General features: G+C 41.7%; 1 protein-coding gene across 1 annotated transcript in view; it reads right to left on the reverse strand.

The window, feature by feature from the left end:
- Positions 1-25,651, reverse strand: part of ABCA4 (ATP binding cassette subfamily A member 4) — a 1,114,059-nt gene that overhangs the window by 470,996 nt on the left and 617,412 nt on the right. Inside the window, exon 24 of the mRNA XM_078650330.1 lies at positions 2,779-2,966. Coding sequence (XP_078506456.1) covers positions 2,779-2,966 — 188 coding nt within the window. The remainder of the gene's footprint in view (positions 1-2,778; positions 2,967-25,651) is intronic.

Here is a 25,651-nt window from a genome sequence, read left to right on the forward strand (position 1 = left end):
GCCCCACGACGACCGGACTACTTGACGATCTTTGTTTACTACTGAGTTGTCCTTTCAACAACCTTGAAATTAACCAACTTCTTCGGTCTTCACAGAGTCCCGACCCCTTGGGTGAGCCCTGCCTCATTCCCAGCCCTCCTGAGGCCAAAGTTGTCCCTCCATGTTCATGGACCGCACCCCTGCCATGTGCCATGCATCAGGCAATAGACTAATGCTTTTCAGTGTGGTGATCCGCATCACCACACTGAAATGCAAAGTCACGCATTATAGCGCCTCAGCTGTCAAGCTGGGAGCGCTGGTATATTAAAGCACCATACAAGCTGCAGTGGCAGCGCGCTGTGTGTGCTGCTGCCAGCATGCTTGGGGGCTCTCTGGCTCAGCTATAGCTCAGTTCAGCTGCACAGAGAGTGGTGTGATACTATGTAACAATAGGTTAGAAAGCCACCCAACAGCGCCGCAATATCATTCACATCAGAGGAGGACACTGGGTCAGAGCCCAATGCTACAGAGCGCTTTAGTGTTAACTGACAAGTGACTTTAGGCAGGTCTGACTCCTGCTTCCTGAAGCGGGAGCCGGAGGGCAACTACGAAGTTCAAAGTTGGCTGCTGGGCAATCATGGACTTATTTATGGCAGTGCAGCTCGCATGCATCATCATGCTGTTACGTGGTATGTAATCCCCCTGTCGTTGACTTCGACACACAATCATGGATTTTTTTGGGGGAGTGCTTGCAATCCTGCGGTATCCAGTGGCTGCTACTAGACCCGACCTCACCGACGCCATCATGGCTACATGTGTGCAATCAGGGCTGGGCAGAATCATTACCCCGGGAGACAGCCAGTGATGGAACTCGGCACAGTCATTGCTTGTGGCCACTGGGGCCCGCCAGTTGCCACCGTCCGTGTTTTTCTGAGTCAGGTCAGTGAGACTTTGCTATCATCTCATGTCTGACTGGTCATGGTCAGTGGGAGAAAGAGGATGTGTGAGCCGAGCTGAGATGCTGGGCCCCAGAGTGCAGCTGTTCTGCTGCATCTCAGGTGCCTCTCCTCGGTGGAGCCTAGGAAGAGCTGATCTCTGAAGTGGCCTGTAGGCTGTTTTATTTCTTGGTAAAGGAGCTGCCCTCATCAGACCTCCTTGTTTCTTCAGATCAGCAGGTTTCTCTTCCTCACAAGCAGAGGGAAAGAAATCAGTGACAGCCCATGAAAGTGGATCCTTCACTTACTCAACCCTCAATCTTCTGGGCAAGGGCAGCTAGCACAGCAAACCCACTCCCATAGGGAACGTATATTTATTAGAGTGTCTTGTTGAATAGCGTAGAATGTGTCTGATTTATTCATGGCATCCAATAAAAGTTCGCAGTTTACTTTTGATTTATTAAGGAGTCTTTAAATGCAGAGAATTTCAACCATTTAAATGAATGGAAACGGACAGTGCAAACATTGCTGAACTGCTTACCTAGTTGTATGTGTAAAGTGTGGATCATATCATTCACGGTGCCTTCCCAGAGACCTACTAACAAATGCGCTCCATCAAAGTTTTATTCTGAGTTTGACTGCGCCTCTGTCAGTCACGCAGTATGACTCTGCTCTGCTGAGTTTTTCAGTTGTGTTACTGTTCATGTCGCTAGCAGCATTTGAATGAGTCTGAGAGCCACTCAGGTGATTATCATAACATTTTGAACGTCTTCCAGTCTGCTTTATCTATTTTCTGCAATATTTGCTACAGTCTAATAAATGGATGTTGTTTATATTTCTTACGCTTTGCAGCAGTTAACTTAGTTTCTCGTGACTCAAATGGATGTAATTTCTGATATTTATGTTTTCCTCATCTTCATTGCTTGATTTAGCTCGCGAGACAGTGTCACTCATAGTCACTGAAATGTCACTCATGATTACTCTCAAATGATTAAAATGTCACACATAGCAAGCGATCTGTAACCATGGCAGCTATGGGACTGATGGGTGGCTACAGGAAGACCCCCCCACACCAGCTCTGCATCCTCAGCAACCGTAGCCACCTTCAGCATCCTGCATCCCTTGCATCAAGACCACTCCATTGACTTCTACGGTGGTTTACGCAGAAGGCCTTTACCTGGACTAAAGGCTGCCCAAACTACAAGGTAACTGTTCAATTAGATCTGATTGGTCCCTGTGACCGACTCCTTATCAGTGTCGGACCCCCCACAAGAGTTCTTAATCACTATTTTCCAGTTAGTTGTTTTGGCTAACCCCAAAACATGGGTCACAGTAGATTAAAAATATTTACTGGATTGAGTGAAAAGCAGTGACTTATTGTTTATATAAAAATTCATATCATCGGAACACTCTGGTGGATTTTTGTCATTGAGGTGTCTATTTATTGATGAAAATACAAACTATTTTTTAAATTGGCGTTGGATATTCATTGTTGCATTTTCTTCTAATTCAACTGTATTGGTTTTCTTAATGTTTTACACCTGTTCCTTTGCTAAAGTCTGACTGCTCTGAACTAAAGCAACCCAGGACATAGCTCAGGTTTGAGGCTGCACAACCACACCATATAATAAACCATGTACCTGACAGTATGTATGTAGGTATGTCATGCTATATGTTTATGTTGTGCCATAAGTGTATCGCACGAACGTAGGTAGGAGGTAGTGGAGCCTGAATGCTAGTGAAGCCCAATGAGTGATACAATGTACAGCGGTCATACATAGTGGGAGAGTTATAGTGAGTAGAGGTATAATGTTTGTTACAGAGGAGCTGCAGGAGGGTACGGGTATGAATCACATGCACTTACAGTTTCTTTTCTGCCGTGAATGCTCCTCATCCGACGAACCAATGTGAGGTAGAAACCAGTACCAAAGCAGTTCTTCAGGAAGAGAGGGGAGCCGGAGCAGTAGAGCTTCCCTTGTGAAATGATAGCGATCCGATCTCCTAGGAGGTCCGCTTCATCCATGTGATGTGTGGAAAGGATAATGGTGCGCCCTGGATAAATTACAAAAGGAATCGATTTGATGCAAATCACATATATTTAAATTATGATTTTAATTGATCATTTCCAGGACAGAAAGAAACTGAATTCACCAAAAGAAGCACTGCCACTTTCTCTTATGCTCAAAAGAATACACATACATAGACACACACGCATGCACACACACACACACATACACACAACCACTCTTGGATCTACACTTCCTCTCACACATTTATTTCACTGTATTTTTGCAATTGCACCTGAAGTTCCAAGTTTACTACCTACAGACAACTAACCACACCATACCTCTTCACAGTCTCTCCCATACGTTGAGTCCTTCAGACTTTCCCACCTTTGTACACAGCATACTTTGTTGACCACAGAATCATCCCCAAGGGGGTGTGGCTTGGACGCCAAACAGGATGGCCGCATAGCTGCGGAGCTTCGCGCCGCCGATCCCGATGTAATTGTATTTCGGGAGAGATACACCTAATTTCCAGCCAAAAGATGCAAGATATCATCTTAACATCACAGCAGTGAGCATTTGAACACCTCAGCTGCCATTTTCTTCTGCTTTTTGACTACCTTGATGGCGCAATCTGTTTTCTTCATATAAAGGGTGCCATCTTGGATTCTCCTCACCGCAACTCATAACGCCTCACAATGCTTAATTTCTACACAAAGGTTGTGTCTGATGCTAGACTTTTTAAGATGGGCAAGTACATTTTTTCATTTTCTTGAAATTATATTGTTTTTCATTTCTCTCTGGGCAATCGAGAGTTGTAGTTTGCCTCCTCTGAAACCATTTTGTGCTCTACTCAACAAGTTTTATGAGGTGATTAATTATCATCACCAATGGTCATCACACAGCTGTTTGGTTGGCGCTATAAACTCCTTGCCTTTCGTTGAATTATACAGTGTTCTTACAAAGGAGGTCATATATACTCAAAATGCTTCAGAACTTTTTTGCATCGCTTTGAGTTATTTTCTACACCATCAATTCAAGAGCTTAAGATTCCTCTTTTATTTTACCCCATCTCTTTACTGCATACTCGCTCAGTGATCCTTGTGATTAAAGAGATAGTCCTTAGAAGTTTTGTTAAATTTTTACTAACTAAACTCTACCTTTTTATGGGGAGACTGAGGAACCTTAAACTCACTACTTCCTCCAAAATTACTACGCACTCAGACTCAGACTCAAACTTCAACGATATGGAGGACATTTCCGCTCAAAAAGCTGAATATTTGTCAGGCACCATCCCAAAAGCACAGCTCTCAAGCAAATGACCTGCGATTTCTAGCAAACGACCGAAAAAAGACCCTCCTTCTCCAGTAAATTCTTCCTCAACTTCCATGGATTTAATCCTTGAGGAAATTTGTGCTTTGAAACCTTTCATGGAGGAAAGGCATAAAACTGTACAACATTTGGACGACAAATGGTCTTCGTTGGAATCGCAAGTGCTTCTTGTGGAACAAAGAACAGATTCTCTTAAAGCTTCATGCTCTCGTATTTCATCTCTAGAGTCTGAAATATCTTCACTTAAAAAACAGGCTGAGGACTTAGAAAATCAAAACCTCAGGAACAATCTCCAAATGTATGGTCTCCCCGAAGATATTGAGGGTTCCAACCTAACCGTCTTTTTTGAGTCTTTTTTGAGTCTTTTTTGCTTAAGCTCTTGGACTTACCTACTACTTCTCCTCTCAACATTCAGAGAGCTCATAGGCTTGGTCCTAACATTTCTGCAAAACACGTGGTGTCATCATGCTATTTCTGCAATATACAGACTTACTACAAGTCCTGACGATGACCTTTTTGGGAAGGTCATCATCTATTTTTCTCTCAGGATGTGGCTAAAATTACAGCCGACCATCAGAAAAAAGTTCCTTGATCTTCGCCCTCAACTACGTTCTATCAATGCCAGATTTGGACTTCTCCATTCTTGCCTTTTCAAGGTCACCTATAAGGAAAAGACTACAACATTTGATGAACCTGCAGCTTACAGGAATTTCTTCGTCATCATGGAGCTGATGTTATCGATACTTCAAAACCTGCATGATTATTATTTTTGCTTCTCCCTCTGTGACTATTTTCTTGTCTGTTAGTCATTGAGTGTGGTCTAGCTTGTATTTTTGTAATGTTCTAACATTTATTTGTTTTATATATTTATCTCATCTCTTTTTCTAATATAATTGCTTTTTATATATTTTTGTCTTCCCTCCGTATACAGGTGTCTTGTTCCTACCAATCCGTTTCTCATTTGGTGTCCAATATATGTTGAATTGTGACCCATGGTTCCTAAGGGCTTCGGTGGAGCTCCGACGCTGTTGTCGTCATCTTTCGGTGTAGTCACTCGCCATGTCTGTAGGTATGTTTTCTAGTCGTCATTTGTATGACTTGTACTGTCTTTTTGTTCTCTACCTTATCTTTTCTCTATCTGTTTCCACTTTTATGATTCCTTCTTTTCACTTTCTCTTTCTTGTTTATTTTTTCTATTTTACCTCTTCCTCTCTTAGGTCTTCTCTTTTAAAACAAATGTTTCATTTCTTTCACCTTTTTTCCTTATATATATAGATTACCTACTGGCGATAGCCAGTAGGTATATATAGTTAGGATTTTTTTCCTATGGGATTTTTGAAAATTCTATGTCGAATAACTTTGGCGTTTGAGGACAGAATTGGCTGAAATTTTCAGGAAAATGGAACATTTTGTTTCTGAGCAGCCCCTGAAAAATTTGGGGGGGTTTCGTCAAGGGGGGGCCGAGAAAAAAGGGGGTCCCAAAACGCGTTTTTCCCATGCAATTTTCCATAGGGCGGTTGGCCTCACTTTTAGCCTGAACGGCTGAATGGATTTACACCAAACTTGGCAAAATTGTAGGGACTGGTAGCCCGATGTGCCTTTGCTATGTCTCAAGATATAGGCTCCAAATTAACTTTGAAAAATATATATTGGGCTACATTGGGCTATATATATGTTGGAGCCCAAATGTAGCCCAATGTAGCCCAATGTAGCCCAAAGATGGCCACCAGAGACAAAAAAAACAAATGTAGCCCAAATATCAGCCAGATGTAGCCCAACTATAGCCCAATGACAGAATGTCCCAGAGTGTTCTAAAGAACAACTAGAGTGCTAACAGTCCTACTTATTACAAAGGTATGGCACACCTGAATCCATCTTGATTGGAATAAAGTGGTAACTCTTAAAAAATTTAATTTAAAAAGGAACAAAATGAGGGGGTTCATTTTGCCATAGAAAGTATGATTAGCGAATATATGACGAAATCCCGCATACCATCAGTCCGCAAAAAAATCCCGCATGTACTATTAGGCCGCAAATTAAAATAACGAAAACTTTTAGAACGAATATGCCTTTAGCATACACTAAACAACTAAACTACCCTAAACCCTAATACACTACCCCCAGCATGACCCTACACTACACAAACAGTACAACACTACCCTAAACCCTAAAACACTACCCCCAGCATGACCCTACACTACACAAACACTACAACACTACCCTAAACCCTAAAACCCTACCCCCAGCATGACCCTACACTACGCAAACACTACAACACTACCCAAAACCCTAAAACACTACACCCCAGCATGACCCTACACTACGCAAACACTACAACACTACCCTAAACCCTAAAACACTACCCCCAGCATGACCCTACACTACACAAACACTACAACACAACCCTAAACCCTAAAACACTACCCCCAGCATGACCCTACACTACGCAAACACTACAACACAACCCTAAACCCTAAAACACTACCCCCAGCATGACCCTACACTACGCAAACACTACAACACTACCCTAAAACACTACCCCCAGCATGACCCTACACTACGCAAACACTACACTACCCAAAACCCTAAAACAATACACCCCAGCATGACCCTACACTACGCAAACCCTACAACACTACCCTAAACCCTAAAACACTACCCCCAGCATGACCCTACACTACGCAAACACTACAACACTACCCAAAACCCTAAAACACTACACCCCAGCATGACCCTACACTACGCAAACACTACAACACTACCCTAAACCCTAAAACACTACCCCCAGCATGACCCTACACTACGAAAACACTACAACACTACCCTAAACCCTAAAACACTACCCCCAGCATGACCCTACACTACGCAAACACTACAACACTACCCTAAACCCTAAAACACTACCCCCAGCATGACCCTACACTACGCAAACACTACAACACTACCCTAAACCCTAAAACACTACCCCCAGCATGACCCTACACTACGCAAACACTACAACACTACCCTAAACCCTAAAACACTACCCCCAGCATGACCCTACACTACGCAAACACTACAACACTACCCAAAACCCTAAAACACTACCCCCAGCATGACCCTACGCTACGCAAACACTACAACACTACCCAAAACCCTAAAACACTACCCCCCAGCATGACCCTACACTACGCAAACACTACAACACTACCCAAAACCCTAAAACACTACCCCCAGCATGACCCTACACTACGCAAACACTACAACACTACCCAAAACCCTAAAACACTACCCCCAGCATGACCCTACACTATGCAAACACTACAACACTACCCAAAACCCTAAAACACTACACCCCAGCATGACCCTACACTACGCAAACACTACAACACTACCCAAAACCCTAAAACACTACACCCCAGCATGACCCTACACTACGCAAACACTACAACACTACCCAAAACCCTAAAACACTACCCCCAGCATGACCCTACACTACGCAAACACTACAACACTACCCTAAACCCTAAAATACTACACCCCAGCATGACCCTACACTACGCAAACACTACAACACTACCCAAAACCCTAAAACACTACCCCCAGCATGACCCTACACTACGCAAACACTACAACACTATCCTAAACCCTAAAACACTACGCCCAGCATGACCCTACACTACGCAAACACTACAACACTACCCTAAACCCTAAAACACTAGCCCCAGCATGACCCTACACTACGCAAACACTACAACACAACCCTAAACCCTAAAACACAACCCCCAGCATGACCCCACACTACGCAAACACTACAACACTACCCTAAACCCTAAAACACTACCCCCAGCATGACCCTACACTACGCAAACACTACAACACAACCCTAAACCCTAAAACACTACCCCCAGCATGACCCTACACTAAACACCAACCACAACTCTACACTACACTAACACAACACTACACTACACAACACTACACTGCACTACACAATCACTAACCCACGGAAAAATTAACACAAACCCACTTACCTCTCTCGTCATCGTGGTTTTCACAACGCAAATGCATTTACCATACATGCCTTTAAAACGTAATTCTTTGTAAAGGCATGCACGATAAATGCACATGCGTTTTGAAAAAATGCGGGATAATGGTATGCGAGGTCAATGACCTTGCGGGATAATGGTATGCGGACTGAAAGTCTGCGGGATAAAAAATGCGGGAAAATGGCTGCAAACCATGATTAGCAGCAGACTTCCCTGGTGAGCACTAGCTTTACTACAGTGATCTAATGAGCAACTAGAGTGCTAACATTCAGAATTTATGGCAAATGTGTGACACATCTGAATACCTTCTTGATAGAACCAAAGTAAACAAGCATTGAAAATGCAATAGATCTCGCCCTCGTTTAAGTTAAAGCCATTCTGTTTGTAATGAGGTGGCTTTTTAGCTTTGCTTTTATTAGTGTTTTTAAAACTTTCATGTAAATAACATGCATATGTATGCATATATGTATATGTATGCATGCATTTATATTTATATAGATATGCAGATTATATATGTTTATATATGTATATTACCTACTGGCGATAGCCAGTGGGTATATATAGTTAGGATTTTTTCTCTATGGGATTTCTGAAAATTCTATGTCTAATAACTTTGGCGTTTGTGGACGGAATTGGCTGAAATTTTCAGGAAAATGGCACATTTTGTTTCTGAGCAGCCCCTGAAAAATTTGGGGGGGTTTCGTCAAGGGGGGGCCGAGAAAAAAGGGGGTCCCAAAACGCGTTTTTCCCATTCATTTTTCCATAGGGCGGTTGGACTCACTTTTAGCTCGAACGGCTGAATAGATTTACATGAAAATTGGCAAAATTGTAGATATGGTTTGCCCGACGTGCCTTTGCTATGTCTCAATATATGTGCCCCAGTGGATTTCGAGAAATTAACGTTTAAAAAAATATATATATCTGTGACAGCGCTCCGGTTAGCGCCCCGGTTCGCGTACCTGACGCGTAACGGAACTTCGCGAAGCGAAGCTGATTGGCTCTCCGGTGTCTGTCAACATTCTAAACAGTCCCAAGCGGCCGCCATCTTGTCTCTCGGTACGATCGAGAGACAAGATGTGGTTTTTTTTTTTGCGATTTTACGCCGTAGAGGCGCGTCCCGGTACGCGAACCGGGCAGCTCACCGGGCAGCTCACCGGGCAGCTAACCGGGCAGCTAACCGGCAGCGTAGCTGTCAACATTGTAAACAGTCCGGAGCGGCCGCCATCTTGTCTCTCGGTACGATCGAGAGACAAGATGTGGTGAAAAACGAAGGGGGAAATGAAGGAAAGGGGGCAAGGTAAACCCCTCCTGACCCCCTAGGATTGATGAGGGGGATATTAAAGTCCCCCGCGATTTTTCGCGGTAGAGGCGCTTCCCGGTACGCGAACCGGGCAGCTAACCGGCAGCGTAACGGGAGTCCGCCATCTTGTGTTTTTGGAGCGTCCGGTTCGCGTACCGGGTAGGGTCCCGGTAAGCGTAACAAGGGGAAAACCAAGAGAAACAGTAAAAAAAAATTAAGGGAATAGATTTCCAGCAAACTTGGCAAAATTGTAGGGACTGTTTGTTTGATGTGCCTTTGCAAGGCCTCAAGATATGTGCACGTGTGGATTTTGTCTAATTAAGGTTAAAAAAAATATATATATCTGTAAGCGTGCTCCGGCACGCTTACGTTACGGGTTTTGTTTGCGCTGCAGAGCCGATACGTCACGGTTATGCGACGCGTCATGAGGCGTCTCACGTGGCTACGTGATACGTCACGTAATAAAGAATATATTTTACAGCTATAGATATTAGCTTTTAAAAAACCAATGAAATTCACTGAAAAAACCATAGGTTATAGACCATATATAGTTAGGAATTTGCATTTACAAAACCTTGAAAATTCACTGAAAAAACCATAGGTTAGAGACCATATATAGTTAGCTGGACATTTTATTGACATAAAACCAATGAAATTCCATATATAGTTAGTTGCACTAACTATATATCGCGCACCCGCAATCCACTGCTGATGATGTCACATATTACATCATTCATGACATGGTCAGTGACATCACTGATGACATCACTGATGACATCTCAAATGACATCACTGATGACATCACTGATGACATCACTGATGACATCTCAAATGACATCACTGATGACATCATGACACACCAATACCAGTTACTACATACGCACTCACTGATTCCTACGTCTACACACACATTCACTCATTCACCCATACAATCACTCATACATACAGTCACTCATTATTACAACACTATCATATGCACTCATACACCTATGCAGACACTCACACACTGCCACTCATCCATGGAGTTACTCACACACCTAGTCAGTCCTGTAAAGAATCAATCACACTTCCATTTCCTCATCTAAACCGTTAAACACAGAACACCATACTTCAGTGACATCACTGATGACATCACTGATGACATCTCAAATGACATCACTGATGACATCTCAAATGACATCACTGATGACATCATGACACACCAATACCAGTTACAACATACGCACTCACTGATTCCTACGTCTACACACACATTCACTCATTCACCCATACAATCACTCATACATACAGTCACTCATTATTACAACACTATCATATGCACTCATACACCTAGTCAGTCCTGTGAAGAATCAATCACACTTCGATTTCCTCATCTATACAGTTAAACACAGAACACCATACTTTTCACACATATACTAACACATACTTACTCTCTTATACAATCACTGATACAAGTACACATTGATATGCACAGAGTCACACACCTCCCAGCCAGCCACACACACACTCAGTCTTCCATACATCCACTCATTCTTCAATATGTAAAACATATTTAAACTTTACAAAAACACACAGACACTAGATGATGTCATCAGTGATGTCATTTGAGATGTCATCAGTGATGTCATCAGTGATGTCATTTGAGATGTCATCAGTGATGTCATCAGTGATGTCACTGACCATGTCATGAATGATGTAATATGTGACATCATCAGCAGTGGATTGCGGGTGCGCGATATATAGTTAGTGCAACTAACTATATATGGAATTTCATTGGTTTTATGTCAATAAAATGTCCAGCTAACTATATATGGTCTCTAACCTATGGTTTTTTCAGTGAATTTTCAAGGTTTTGTAAATGCAAATTCCTAACTATATATGGTCTATAACCTATGGTTTTTTCAGTGAATATATATATATATGCTCGCTCCTGCTTCAAAGAAGACACTGCACTCGTGGGGTCCGTTCAAGCAACTTTATTTCAATACGCAAGGACGCGTTTCGGCGATGGGCCTTCTTCCTGCTTGCATTGTATTGAAAACGGCACTGACTAGTCCATACTCAATTTTCTTGCATCCTGGGTCGTCATTGGTTGCCTTATATGGTAGGTGGAAGGGGATTGGTTGCCTTGGGGCCAATGCTATTGCCCCTATAGTACGATATTCAGAGTTTCTTCTGCATGAGAGCGCACCATATAACCATTACTTATTGTTCCATATATAGGCTTATGCTATAGTGCGCCCGCAAACAAAGGATCTTCTTCTCCTCCCCATTAAGTCGATGTTGAGCTGGTTACCTCAATCGGACCCCTCGTCCAACCGCCGGAGGCGATGACACACAACACAGGGAACGGTCGAAGGGCCGGTTTCCCAACAGTCTGAATGGCTGTCGACGTGGTCGGTGGAGGTGTCACAGATATCCATGCGGCGGTGCAAGGCGCCTTGTACCCCGTACTTTGCTCCATATCCACCATGGGCGCAACTGCACTCTTGAGGACGGGTGCCGCGGCATGGCGGTGGGTCCATGTTAAAAATGCTCACTCCTGCTTCAAAGAAGACACTGCACTCGTGGGGTCCGTTCAAGCAACTTTATTTCAATACGCAAGGACGCGTTTCGGCGATGGGCCTTCTTCCTGCTTGCATTGTATTGAAAACGGCACTGACTAGTCCATACTCAATTTTCTTGCATCCTGGGTCGTCATTGGTTGCCTTATATGGTAGGTGGAAGGGGATTGGTTGCCTTGGGGCCAATGGCATTGCCCCAAAGGTACGATATTCAGAGTTTCTTCTGCATGAGAGTGCCCCATATAACCATTACTTATTGTTCCATATATAGGCTTATGCTATAGTGCGCCCGCAAACAAAGGATCTTCTTCTCCTCCCCATTAAGTCGATGTCGCGCTGGTTAACTCAATCGGACCCCTCGTCCAACCGCCGGAGGCGATGACACACAACACAGGGAACGGTTGAAGGGCCGGTTTCCCAACAGTCTGAATGGCTGTCGACGTGGTCGGTGGAGGTGTCACAGATATCCATGCGGCGGTGCAAGGCGCCTTGTACCCCGTACTTTGCTCCATATCCACCATGGGCGCAACTGCACTCTTGAGGACGGGTGCCGCGGCATGGCGGTGGGTCCATGTTAAAAATGCTCGCTCCTGCTTCAAAGAAGACACTGCACTCGTGGGGTCCGTTCAAGCAACTTTATTTCAATACGCAAGGACGCGTTTCGTCGATCTATATATATATATCAATCAACATTAATTCCTGATCTTGTAAGCATATTGTTTTTCATATTTTTCTAATTAATTTATATTTCGGGTCACTACCTGCAATATTAAAGGTTTAAGCAACCCCAGTAACAGGCAACATGTGTTATCTCATCTAGCGAAATTAAAAACAGACGTAGCTTTACTCCAAGAATCTCATATTTCTGAAGATGAAGCCTCCAAGCTGAAGAGATGTTGGGTGGGGCATGTGTTTAATTCTCCAGCTTTGGGTAAGAAAAATTGAGTCTTAATTTTATGTGATAAAAAATGTAATGTTTCTGTTGTTCAACAAGAAGCTGATACTGAAGGTCATTGGGTTATTGTTAAGCTTCTTATAGATAAGATTCCTTTAGTTATTTTTAATGTATACAGCCCTACTTTGGTCGATAAGGTTTTCTGGACTAGTGTATCTGACAAATTACTTACGTATGATGATGATTACATTATTTTTGGTGGTGATTGTAATCAAATTTTTGATTCCATTTTAGATAGACACTCTAGAGTTAAGTTTGTCCCCTCTAAAATGCACTCACAATTTACTTCCACTGTCTGGAGCAAAGCGTTGGTTGATATTTGGAGACTTAGTCATCCTAACCTTAGAGAATATAGTTTTTATACAGCCTCACATGAGTCACAATTCCATATCGATTACCTTTTTCTAAGTAAATCCCTGGCTCAATATGCCCTTCAATCTGAAATTGGTTCATCTCAGATCACGCCCCTGTTTGTGTTGATATTGATCTTATTCCTTTTTCTGCCCACCCAGGAAGATGGCATTTTAACAATTCCCTACTCCTAGACCCTAATTTCTGTCAACAATTCAATTCCTTTGCCTCTGAGTTTATTAACTAGCAGCACTACTCTCCCTTTGTAATGGTATGGGATTCTTTTAAAGCAGCTGCCATGGTTTTATTAAAAATGTTGCATCACAAAAGAAAAAATCCCTATAAGGCCAATCCACTCAATTACTTAATAAATTTAAACAATTAGAATATTCTTACTACCGATCTAATAATGAGTCCTTTTTGAAAAATCTTATTGATGCTAAACTTACTTTTAATAGATTATCTACTGATGCTACTTCCAATTACTTATTGAAAAGTAGGTCCCGCTATTATATGGGCCAAAACAAAATGGGGAAATTACTGGCTAATTATTTAAAAGTGAGAAAGGAAAGAACAAAAATAGAGCCTTTGCAGAGCCCTGCCGGGACTCCTATTTTCAAAGATAAGGATATTTTAAATTAATTTGTTTCGTTCTATAAGGATCTATATACTCCTGAATCAGTACCAGAACAGTCTTATCTCCTTTCCTATTTTCAATCCATTCCCTCTCCTCCATCTAACCACATTGATTTTGAGCCTTTGGGAATTGATATTTCTTTAGCAGATATCTCCCATGCTGTCTCGGTGTTACCTCGTGGGAAAGTGCCCAGACCAGAGGGATTTACCATTGAGTTTTATGATCATTTTGCGAAAATTCTCTTGCTTAATCTTTTACTTTTATTTCAGTCTTTCTCTGCTAATGGCTCTTCTCGAGGCACATTTCAGGAAACATTGATCTGCTTAATTTCTAAGGATGATAAGGATCACTCTCTCTGTAAGAACTATCGGCCTATTTCTTTAGTTAACACAGATTATAAGACCTTCGCAAAGATTTTGGCACTTCGTATTGATCCTATTCTGCCCAATATCATTGGCCCTGAACAATCCAGTTTTGTTAAGGTGAGACTAGCATCTGACAATTCTCGAGTCCTTTTTAATGTTTTAGGCAAAGCTTCTTCCTTGGATTGTCCTATTTCCGCGAATGCCTTGGATGCTGAGAAGGCATTTGATAGGATTGGTTGGCATTTTATGTTTCATGCTTTGAAATGGGCCGGTGTTCCTCCTAAAACAATTGCTTTTATTTCTTTATTATACTCAGGCTCTCAAGCTTCAATATTTTTCAATGGTAAAATATCCAATTACTTTGCACTGTGAAGGGGGTGCGACAGGTATGACCTTTATCTCCTTTGTTATTTGTTATAGCATTGGAACCTTTTTTAACTAAAATTAGGCCGGACAATCATATTACAGGATTTCATTTTGGTCCTCTTCAGGTTAAAATGTCAGTTTAGGCTGGTGACAGTCTTTTATATTGTTCTAATCCTGAAACCTCTCTTACTCCTTGTCTTCAACAGGTAGCCTTCTTTTCTCAACTCTCAGGTTATCGCCTTAATGCTGATAAAAGCAAAGTTTTGCCTTTAAATGTTTTGTGTCAAAAAACATCTTTTCGAACATTCCAGGTTCTCATGGCACCCACTTAAAATCAAATATCTGGGCTTGTGGTTCGCTCCTTTAATACCTGACACATTAAAGCTAAACTTTGATTATATTATTAAAAAACTAAATTACACTATTACTCGCTGGCCCCCTCTTTTTCTATCCTGGTGGGGTCGTCTAGGCTCAATTAAAATGATGCTTTACCCTCTTATATTATATATTATTTCCATGATTCCTATCCGCATCCCTGGATATTATTTTAAGAAAATTGATTCTATTGTGATAATAAATATCTATGGAAGGGTAAACCAACCCATATAGCTTTGTCCTCTTTAAAGAAAGATAGACCCAATGGAGGTCTTAGGTTTCCCGATTTTAAAACTTACCATTCTGCTTTTTCCCTAAAACAAGCTGCATGTTGGATCTCTACGGATCTTCCTTTATATCCTCCACTTTGGTTAAAAATTGAGAAATATTTTATTACTACTTTTGATTTTCAGGATATCTTAGCTTTTACTACCAATATTGCTTCTTTGCGTTCCCCTGTCATCTCCCACTCCTGTAAACGTTTGGGCCCTATACTACCTTCATCACATCCCTCTGCTAACTCCTTTCATCAACAACCCGGCTGGCATAATAAATTATTACAGATTCGTAATCATTCTTTATACTGGAAAACATAGCACTCTAGAGGCTTAAGGTGGATATCTCAGCTTATATCTGATAATCAGCCCCTTACTTTCTCTGATCTCCAATCTAAATTCTTCTAACCATCTTCCTCTAGATCGCAATATAATCTATTTTTCTCCTTCTCTCATTCAATATCTCCATAATATACCAAGTGCTATTAACCGCCCTGTAATTTACAAAAACCTATTATCAGTGCTGGGCATTTGTCACCCAAACGTGGTCCTGTGCTCTCCATGCCACTGGAGTCAAGCAATCCTGGCTGATGAGGGCTGAAAGCCCGAAACCGGTCCTAGGATGCTTGTTTCCAGTCCAGGGAGGACCTTGCCTGGCAGTTCAGGCTGGACTGTTCCCATTGAGCACAGGGTAAAGACTGATTTGCATATGGCTGGGTCCAAACTGGAATGGCATGGTGAGCAAAAAAATGATGGGTTCAGGCCCAGATGTCTGTACTGGGGTGAATGTATGACATTGTTCTGCATTCTGTCCATCAATTGTTCTTTTTGCATTTGTCACCCCAAATGGGACGGGTATGCCCAGACGTGGGTCCCATGCTCTCCATGCCACTGGAGTCAAGCTATCCTGGCTGATGAGGGCTGAAAGCCCGAAACCGGTCCTAGGATGCTTGTTTCCAGTCCAGGGAGGTCGTCGCCTGGCAGTTCGGGCTGGACTGTTCCCATTGAGCGCAGGGTCAAGACTGATTTGCATATGGCTAGGTCCAAACTGGAATGGCATGGTGAGCAAAAAAACAATGGATTTAGGCCCAGATCTCTGTACTGGGGTGAATATATGACATTTTCTGCATTCTGTCCATCAATTGTTCCTTTTGACAATTCCTCCTCAGCATCCGATTTATATAAATCATTACAACTTCACCAGACATGATTCGTTATAGTTCACTTCCAGTCGCACAACTTGATTGTGCATATTCAGCACCTCCTTATGCTTTCTGCCTTAGTTACTTCTTGTATTCCTTGTACTCCATATTTTTCTTTTTTCACTTTTCACTCCTGTTCAATCCACACACAGGAATAATGTGCCATTTCAAAGTTTCCCATGTTTAAGTTGTGCCCTCCGGGCCTCTTACAAAAACACGAACTGATGCAAAATTCGTCCAAGGCAGTATTTATTAAAAACCCAATGCATTTCAGGCTATCAAAAGCCCTTCGTCAAGGGTAACTGTAAATAGCAATAAAACAATTATCATCATATTTTTCTTTATTGTTATGCATTCGATTAAATTAATCAATTATTATTATCATGCATCTTGCATCATCAATGTTAATTGTGCAGTACTCAATGTTATGTATTTATTGCCACTGTGCATTTTTCTCCATTCGTAATCCTCTCCAGTAACAGCTCTAGCGAAAACCCACCATTTAGTAACCCGACCGTTATCATTACAAACTAGACCACGTGCTTTTCTGTCTACAGCTTTCCATTCTCTTCTTGTGCTCGTTCACACTTTGCTTTTATCAACATTTGTATCTCCTCATGGCTGCTTTCTAATTAGCCGCGTCATCCTCTTGCTTCTGTTACGTTCATGCCGCTTTCTTCACAAACCTTTCTCATGCGCTGCATTTAAACTACTTTATTTCACAAACTTCCCTCATCTTTCCACATTCAATCGTCCTCCTATACCCACTGAATTACTCCATTCTCAAACCCTTTACTTGTACTCCTGAAAGCACACGTTATCGCTCATTTTTAACACATACCTCCCTTTTTTCTAGCTGACTAACACACTTTTTAATCTCCGACTAAAGATTTTATCACTGAACTTCACGTACCTACCATGACGTTAAAAACCAAACAGTCCTCATCTCACCAACAAATCATGATTCATCACCCAGTACTTCCCCAGACAGACACAAATCAAAGATTGAACTGGCGTGGGAAAAGGATTTATCACAAGAATGGCCAATTAATATATGGGATAAATTATGGTCTAAACTTCACAAAACTTCTCATGCTGCAAATACCACACAAACCCTTTTTTTCATTTATCATCAAGTACTATTTTCCCCAGTGACCCTAGCATCTTTTTCATCAGATGTGTCCCCTGCTTGCTGGTCCTGTCCTTTCCCTGTTGCAGACTTAAATCATTTGTTGTTCGAGAGCCCCTCAATCCACCAATTCTGATAAGATAATTCAGATCCCTTTTCTCTCACAAATATATTCCTAGGTACTCTATCCCCCCAATGGCCTCAATCACCAATGAGTTTTAAGCTTTTAGATTTATTGTTAGCTATTGCATTTCATTTAATAACCTCACATTGGAAACAAGCTGATAAAGTCACTTTTAGAACCGGGTGGAATGGTGTCTGTTTTCATCATCGACTAGATACTAACTACGCCTCTCCCATATCTCTAGCAATTAAAAGGGATCTTCTATGGCTCCCTTTAATGACTTATTAATCTCAATCTGCCTCTTTTAAAGTTTCAAATAAGAATGTGTCAGATTATGTACGGAAACCACCTTAATTTCTCCCTTTGCCTCTCTATTCCCACATGATTAGATGGTTCTTTATAACCGAATGTTTATTATCCTGTTTTCAGCTCTTTTTGTTGTTATGCTTACAATGTAAAAAATGTTTTACATAGTATGTTTTTTACTTTCAATAGTTATATAACAATTACATTTGGCTTAATTTCCCTTGCTCCTTTCCCTTGTTGTTTTTTATGATTTTTTTTTATTTTGTATACAGCTTGATAGTCCTATCCTTATATATTCTTAATTAATTACTTACTTGTATGTCAAATAGGATTCGTTCTATTTATTTTATTGCTGTCTCTCTCTCTTGTTAATCCTTAATAAAAAATCCAAAAAGAATTGTTCCCAAAACTGTCCCAAAACTGTCCAAAACTGTCCCAAAACTGTTCCCAAAACTGTTCCCAAAACTGACAATCTCTGATCCAACAATAAATGGTTTGTTTCATCCCAGCTTTAAATTCAAAGAATCGTACAAGGAAAGCAGGAACTACATAAGAGAAGATAGATTCCTATACAATTTTGCGAATACAGAGAGCTACTCTATATAAATAAATGAATTTATCTTTCAAGTGAACAAATATTTAAAGTTTCGCAGATCAATATACCAAATAACACCTGATAGAATTATTTAAAATATCTAGGGAACTGACAATTTCACATAGTGACACCCACTTTTATTCATTCTCAAGCCCTCACTGATGAGCATATCGTTGTTAACTCACCCAGTTACTCTTACTAAGGCCACTAAATAACACAACCATGTCTCGATACAATACTACTGCCAAGACACCCAAGAAGGAGCCATCTTGTGACTCTCCAACAGCTAGAACTCCTTGCCGAGGAGACGGACGCTATTTTATTGTTCTTACATAAAGGCAATGATGGCGTACTGTCACCCGATTATATAGTGAAGGGGTTCCCTAGAAACAATGATAATACTGGAGCGAGACAGAGAAATAAACTAAGCACAAAAAGGAAAAGAAAAGCCACCTCCAAGTTATGCTCTACAATAGAGTCGGCATAATATATACAGGCCACAGAAAGAGCTTTCAAAACAATAGAATCATTCTCACCAAATGTGATGCAGTGCGCGCAACGAAATTCGTTTTATTTATTTAAATGTTTAATTACCTGTAAAACTCCGTAATCCATACATTACTACCCCCCACCCTGCCCCTCCCCCTGCCCACGTCACTGCCCTGCAGTAACACCTACTGCCGACCGCTACTGATGGTATATATTATAATTTCCTTGTGTTAAGCATATATGTAATACATTTTATACAAATCATATATTTTTGTATTTTTTGTGGTGTCCCAATGGCTCTAGCTCTGGTGCCGATGCACGTTTCGGTGCTGGTGATCATCCTCAGGGCACACACTTACGGTCTATGAATCAGTAAACATTAAAAACAAGAAAAGGAGAGAGGAAAACATAGTGGCTATGATATAGATTCAAACTGGAAAGAAAAAAAATCAGAGAGTAAAATAAGCAAATGCCTCAAGGTACAATACAAAGACGTCAAATCCCTCAACCAAGCATCCTTACGTTCATACATTCATTCACTCATTATTAGTGGAATCCCCCCAAAGTGTCCCTATAACATACTTGTGCAAATATGTCATTATTCCTAGTGAGAAGTGTTCACCAACTGAGAAGTGCACCTTATAACCTTTCACTTCCTTTCTCTATATATTACATGTTTTTATAATATCCATGAGAAATTGCATTTTTTTTAAAGCTTTTTCTGTGACCCGTACAGAATTACTGACTCTATTATAGAACACAACTTGGAGTTGGGTTTTCTTTTCCTTTTTGTGCTTTGTTGCACTGTCACCCTTCCTCTTCAACAAACCCCACATTAGAATCACTCCTCAAACCCCAATTGCTCAGCCCTGAAAAATTAAGCAATAACAGATTTATTATCGATTCACTGTCTCATCTAAAAGCAAAAGTAATCAGTGTTGTACATTGAGCCTCAACTTCGCCCAAAATACTTCTCAGATTCTCTGAGAGGTAAGAGGTCTGATATATCGGAATCTAACCATTGACTTTCAAATGAACTAAGTTATTCCATAAACCTCATGGGCCAGACCATGTATAATTAAAAAAAGCCTCTTTGTATGTGAAAACATTGACCAAATAACACTAACAGCTAAATATAGTTTTATTTTTCTCAGTATTTGATTCTTTTACCAGTATTAGTTGTTTCACTTGCAACCAGGGGCATTTTGTCACTTTTTTATTTCACTTGGCATGGGTGCTTGAACTGGGCCTCTGGTTACAGAAAAGAGGTGCCTCACCTGTTCTGCTTGTGGGAAAATACTGTGACTTGCAGTGCAATCAAAGGGCTGTACAGGCCTGAACTAATCTTGAGACATTTCTTCTTCTACACCCACCATTAGTAACGCTACTTGCTCTCATAAAGTTAGTCTTGAAAACCACTTTTATGCACATGTAACACCTTTCCATCCTACCCTGACTTTCAGTGGTGGTTAAAAATGTGAGAAGAGAGGTAACATAGTTTAACCACATGAATATGAAATAATATTTTCAGAGCTAGTCTTTGCCGGGTGGAATCTTGGTAATCTGTGGTGATAGAACATGGCGAGACAAAGGAGATAATGGCGGTGAGCCAGACATTCCTTTTTGTTGAGGCCCATGCACTGTAAATGACAGAATACCTAGACAACTTTACAAAAAAAGAGTTTGAACTACATTCACTTTAAAGAGATAACCCTTTTAAAGGATTCACATGACCTGCAATTCTAAGTCAAAAGGTTGACAACTATGCATTTGCCTCTGGTAAGCGATTTTCTGCCAGGCCCTATGGACAAACCTCCCTAGTTTGGTAAAATATATTACACATATTTCTGAAATGAGTTAAAAGCATACAGCCTTAGAGTCATGCTTACAATACCAGTGTGAGATAAACCACCTTTAAGTGGGCCACATTGACATTCTACATTACTCAACAATTTGCAATGCCTCAAAATCATCTGTGAAGTTCTGTAAATAAACATCCGCCCCTTAAAAATATTTTTGTTACACAGGATTTGCCTTTCGCACTATCACAACTATTTAACATGGACTCACTCCCAGACATCCACTGCTGGAAAATCTATTGTCAACAGAAACTTTTGGCATTTCTCATAGATTCTTTTGGCTTTAAGTCTCAACCTACTTCAAAATATGCCTCTGCAACCGAAATCATGTGCACTCAGCCTTCACTGTGTTCAACATGGAGTGCTACTGGCACTCCAATCTTTACTGGTTTGTAAACAGTGCACCAGATATCTTTCAACATGCAAAACCACACTTGCCTCCAGGGCTTAAGCTATTTCCATTCTATGGACCCACACATGTACACAAAGTAAACCTAAGCTGTATATGACTAATGGCCCTTTACTAACAACTTTCTTTTTTTAAATGATGCAAGAGTATACGGAGTAATATGAACAGCAGTTTTGTGGATGATGATATTTGAGATGTTATCACTGATGTTATCAATGATGTAATTAAACATGACATAAGTGATGCAATATGTGAGGTCTTAAGAAGTGCATGACAAGGGGCGCATGTTACAATTAGTTCACTGAGGTAGGACTAGCGAATTTTAATGTTTTTTCTCTTTCTTAACTGATGTCAACTAGAAAGTCACTTTGACACTTTTTTTAGTGACTTTGCGTTTTTTGTTCATTTTCAAAGTTGAGCCTATACCCAACCCTCTTGGGCAACCTGGGCCCATCTCCCCCACTGCGCATGACCTTCGACCTCAGGTCAGGCCCTGCAGCCAACCCTCACCAATGTTAGAACGTGGGTGGTTATTAGCTAGTAAGGATGTGAGACCTTCTCAAGTAATAGGTTCACAACATTCTATCTCCTGAAAACCAAGTTTGTAGCCCTTGACTCTCTCAGTACAGTGAGGTAGAGGAGACCAAGACCTACCCCGTATCCCAGTCTGCAAGTATGCAATGAACAACATCAAATAAATCATTGTCCAGTCATTGCTTTTACTTATAAAAAGAGGATCTATGTTATTATACACACACTGCTTAATACTTCATATTAATTCACAAATGTTTTCAAGTAGGCAGATTTAAAAACCTTAGGTGACCACCCTCCTAAACGTTCACAGCCCTAGGGAGCACTGAACCCTAACATCATGATAATGCTTTACAGAGGCATTCTTTAGAACAAGTAATGGCTCACTTTTAAGCTGGTGAGAATGAATAAAACATTCTCATAACCTTCATTGAGACATATGTGAGGAAAATGTTTTACTGAATGGTGGCTGTGTGACCTCACCATGTAATAAAGTCACAGTTTCTTATTAGGTCTAGTCAGGTTTGTTTGTTAAATCTTAGCTCAGTCCTGGGTAGCTGTGGCTTAGAGCTTTATAAAAGAAACAAGTGTTCACTTGTGTTCTTGTTTATTGTCCTCCTATGCAGACACCGCATTTCATCTCCACTATTCAGGATCTATTGGCTTCTTTAGCAGTGAACAACTCATCTGTCCTGCTGCTTGGGGACTTTAACTTCTGGCCTTCCGATCCCGCAGAAGATTCTATGTCGAAAGAATTTACTGAACTGCTTCTTAGCCTAAATTATTTATCACATATTCACACTCCCACCCATTTCCGAGGTCATATCTTAGATCAGCTCTGGTCACTTAATATCTCCGTCCCCCCCCCTGCTATTATGCCCTGCTCTTGGTCTGATAACTCTCTGGTCTCATTTTTCCTTGACCAAAGTCTTGCCAAAAGACCTCCCCTTCCTAAAAACACCTGGGCCCGCAACTGGAACCATGTACACATGCCTTCTCTTTGTTCCTCCCTCTCAGCTTCTTGTCCCAACCTCTCAGCGCTTTACCCTTCATCTCAAGCAGACACCATCAACAACTGGTTGTCCACAGCATGTGACCAAGTGGCCCCGCTTAGACGCGTAAGAACTAGGCGGGTACACGCCGCTAACAGATGGTTTAATGCCGAGCTTATGGAAAAAACCTCAAAGTGCAGCAGGCAGAGCGTCCCTGGAGATGCGCCTACTGCCCTGTGTTAAAATTGCAGTACACTTCCATCTCCAATGAATATAAAAAAGCCATACTCCTTGCTAAGACCGACTACTTCTCCTCAAAAATTCTCTCGGCCGAAAACCAACCTAGGGAAATCTTTGCCACTGTCCATGAGTTAGCCTCCTCAGATAGGGTCACCCTCAAACCTCCCCCTTCCCAATCCCTCTGCGATTCTCTCAATGATTACTTTATTGAGAAAATCACTGCTATCAAGTCTAATATTCCACTGCCTTCTCCTTCCTTCATCGATCCCCAACCACCATTCAACCTGTTTCATTTGGATCAAATACCCCCCCTGACCAGGGAAACTTTTCTGTCTCTGATTGCCAGGGTTAAGTCAGGGTCCCCCTCTGACATCTGCCCTGCATATGTTCTGAGGGAGATCTTTCTGGCTTGCCCACTGCCCCCTCTTACTTTTATCAATGACTCTCTGGCACAGAGCACTGTTCCAGATCTTCAAAAGTCAGCAACCATAATTCCTCTCCTAAAGAAGCCTGGCGCCAATCTCTCCTCCCTCCCCAACTATCGTCCCATATCCCTTCTTCCGTTCCTGGGCAAAGTCCTGGAATGCCACTTCACCAAAGTTTTTGGTGCATTTGTGGAGGGCAGCGGTAGCTTAGCCCCCTGTCAGGCGGGCTTCTGTCCATCCCACTCCACCGAAAAGGTGGTCCTCTCTGTTATGGACAAGCTCAGAGAGGGGATGGATATTAACTCGCCCCAGGCACTGGTCCTTCTTGATTTGGCCGCCGCCTTTGACGCGGTTGATCATTCCATTCTTCTCACCCGTGTCGAGGCAGCCTGCATCAGGGGACCCGCCCTGGCTTGGCTTACCTCCTTTTTGAGGGATCGAACGCAGGCCGTCCATCTGGCTGACTTTTCCGCACCCTCACACAATGTTCAATGTGGCGTTCCTCAGGGCTCTTGCCTTTCCCCTCTTCTTTTTAGTTTATACATCTTCCCTCTCATTTTAGCTTTACAGCAGATGGAGGTCACGGTATTCAACTATGCCGATGACCTCCAGCTTATTTTTAATCTGCCTCCCTCCCCGGAGTCCATTCACAATTTCCAATCGGTTTTGATTTTCATCAGGGACTGGATGAACTGCAACCACCTTAAGTTAAACCCAGATAAAACCGAACTGGTACTTACAGGTGGCGGCTCCAGTTCCTGGTCCCCATTGTTTTGGCCCCTCTCCTTGGGTACCCCTCCTTCACCTTTTCCTACAGTCAAGACACTAGGGATAACTCTTAATAAACATCTTACCCTCCACTCCCAAATTAGTTCAGTGGTCTCATCTTGTTTTCTGACGCTTCGTACTATCCTTAAGATATCCCGGTTTTTCTCCTTTTCTGCACTTAAATTGATCCTTTTGCCCATGGTCTTATCTCGCCTGGAATATGGCAACATTTTGTACAATGGGTTCCTGCTTATGACCTGCGTCGCCTTCAATTGGTTCAAAACCAAGCTGCCCGTCTTATTTATGGTCGCTCTAAATCCCATCACGTCACTCCCCTACTCAAAGCCTTGCACTGGCTCCCCATCCGGGAACGCGCCCTCTTTAAGATGGGATGTACGACCTTCCATGCTCGTGCCGGAACAGCTCCGGCTTTCATCAATTCCGAAATTGAAGCCTACACTCCTAGTAGAGAGCTGCGATCCTCTACCCAGTCTCTTCTCTCTGTTCCTCGCTTTAGGAAGATAAAATCCGGGGGCGTGAAGTTCTCTGTCCTTGCCCCTACCTTTTGGAACGCCCTCCCGTTCACCATTAGGTCTTCTGCATCCTATGCTGATTTCCGCAAAGCACTGAAGACCCTACTTTTCTCCAAAGCCTTCCCGCTCTAGCGCCCTTCTCTGCCCTCCTGGGTCTGCATCCCTAGCGCCAAGGAACCGCCTGGTAATCGTGCGCTTAATAAATATTTTAACTTCAACTTCAACAAGTGTAAAGCATTTAAAAGTATCAAAATCGCTGAATAAGATGAAAATGCTACACAATACAAATCTAACATCAATTTATAACAAGCATTTGCAATGCAATAGGTCTCGCATTAGGAAAGTTTGAGCTATTGGTCTTGTAAATGACAATTTTTTTATTTATGTGTTGGCTTTGAAAATAGCTAAATTAATAGCTTTGTCATTTACAATGCCAATACTTTTAACTTTTGCAAATGTGACACCTATAGCATTTCTAATGCAATATGTTTTGTATTTACGTGACTTAGATGTATTGTAATTACAAATAACAATAGCTTTTAATTTTTTTAAATAATTAATACTTAAAAAAAAGTTATTGT

The sequence above is a fragment of the Lissotriton helveticus genome, chromosome 1_1 (assembly GCF_964261635.1).
Source record: "Lissotriton helveticus chromosome 1_1, aLisHel1.1, whole genome shotgun sequence".
Taxonomy (NCBI): domain Eukaryota; kingdom Metazoa; phylum Chordata; class Amphibia; order Caudata; family Salamandridae; genus Lissotriton; species Lissotriton helveticus.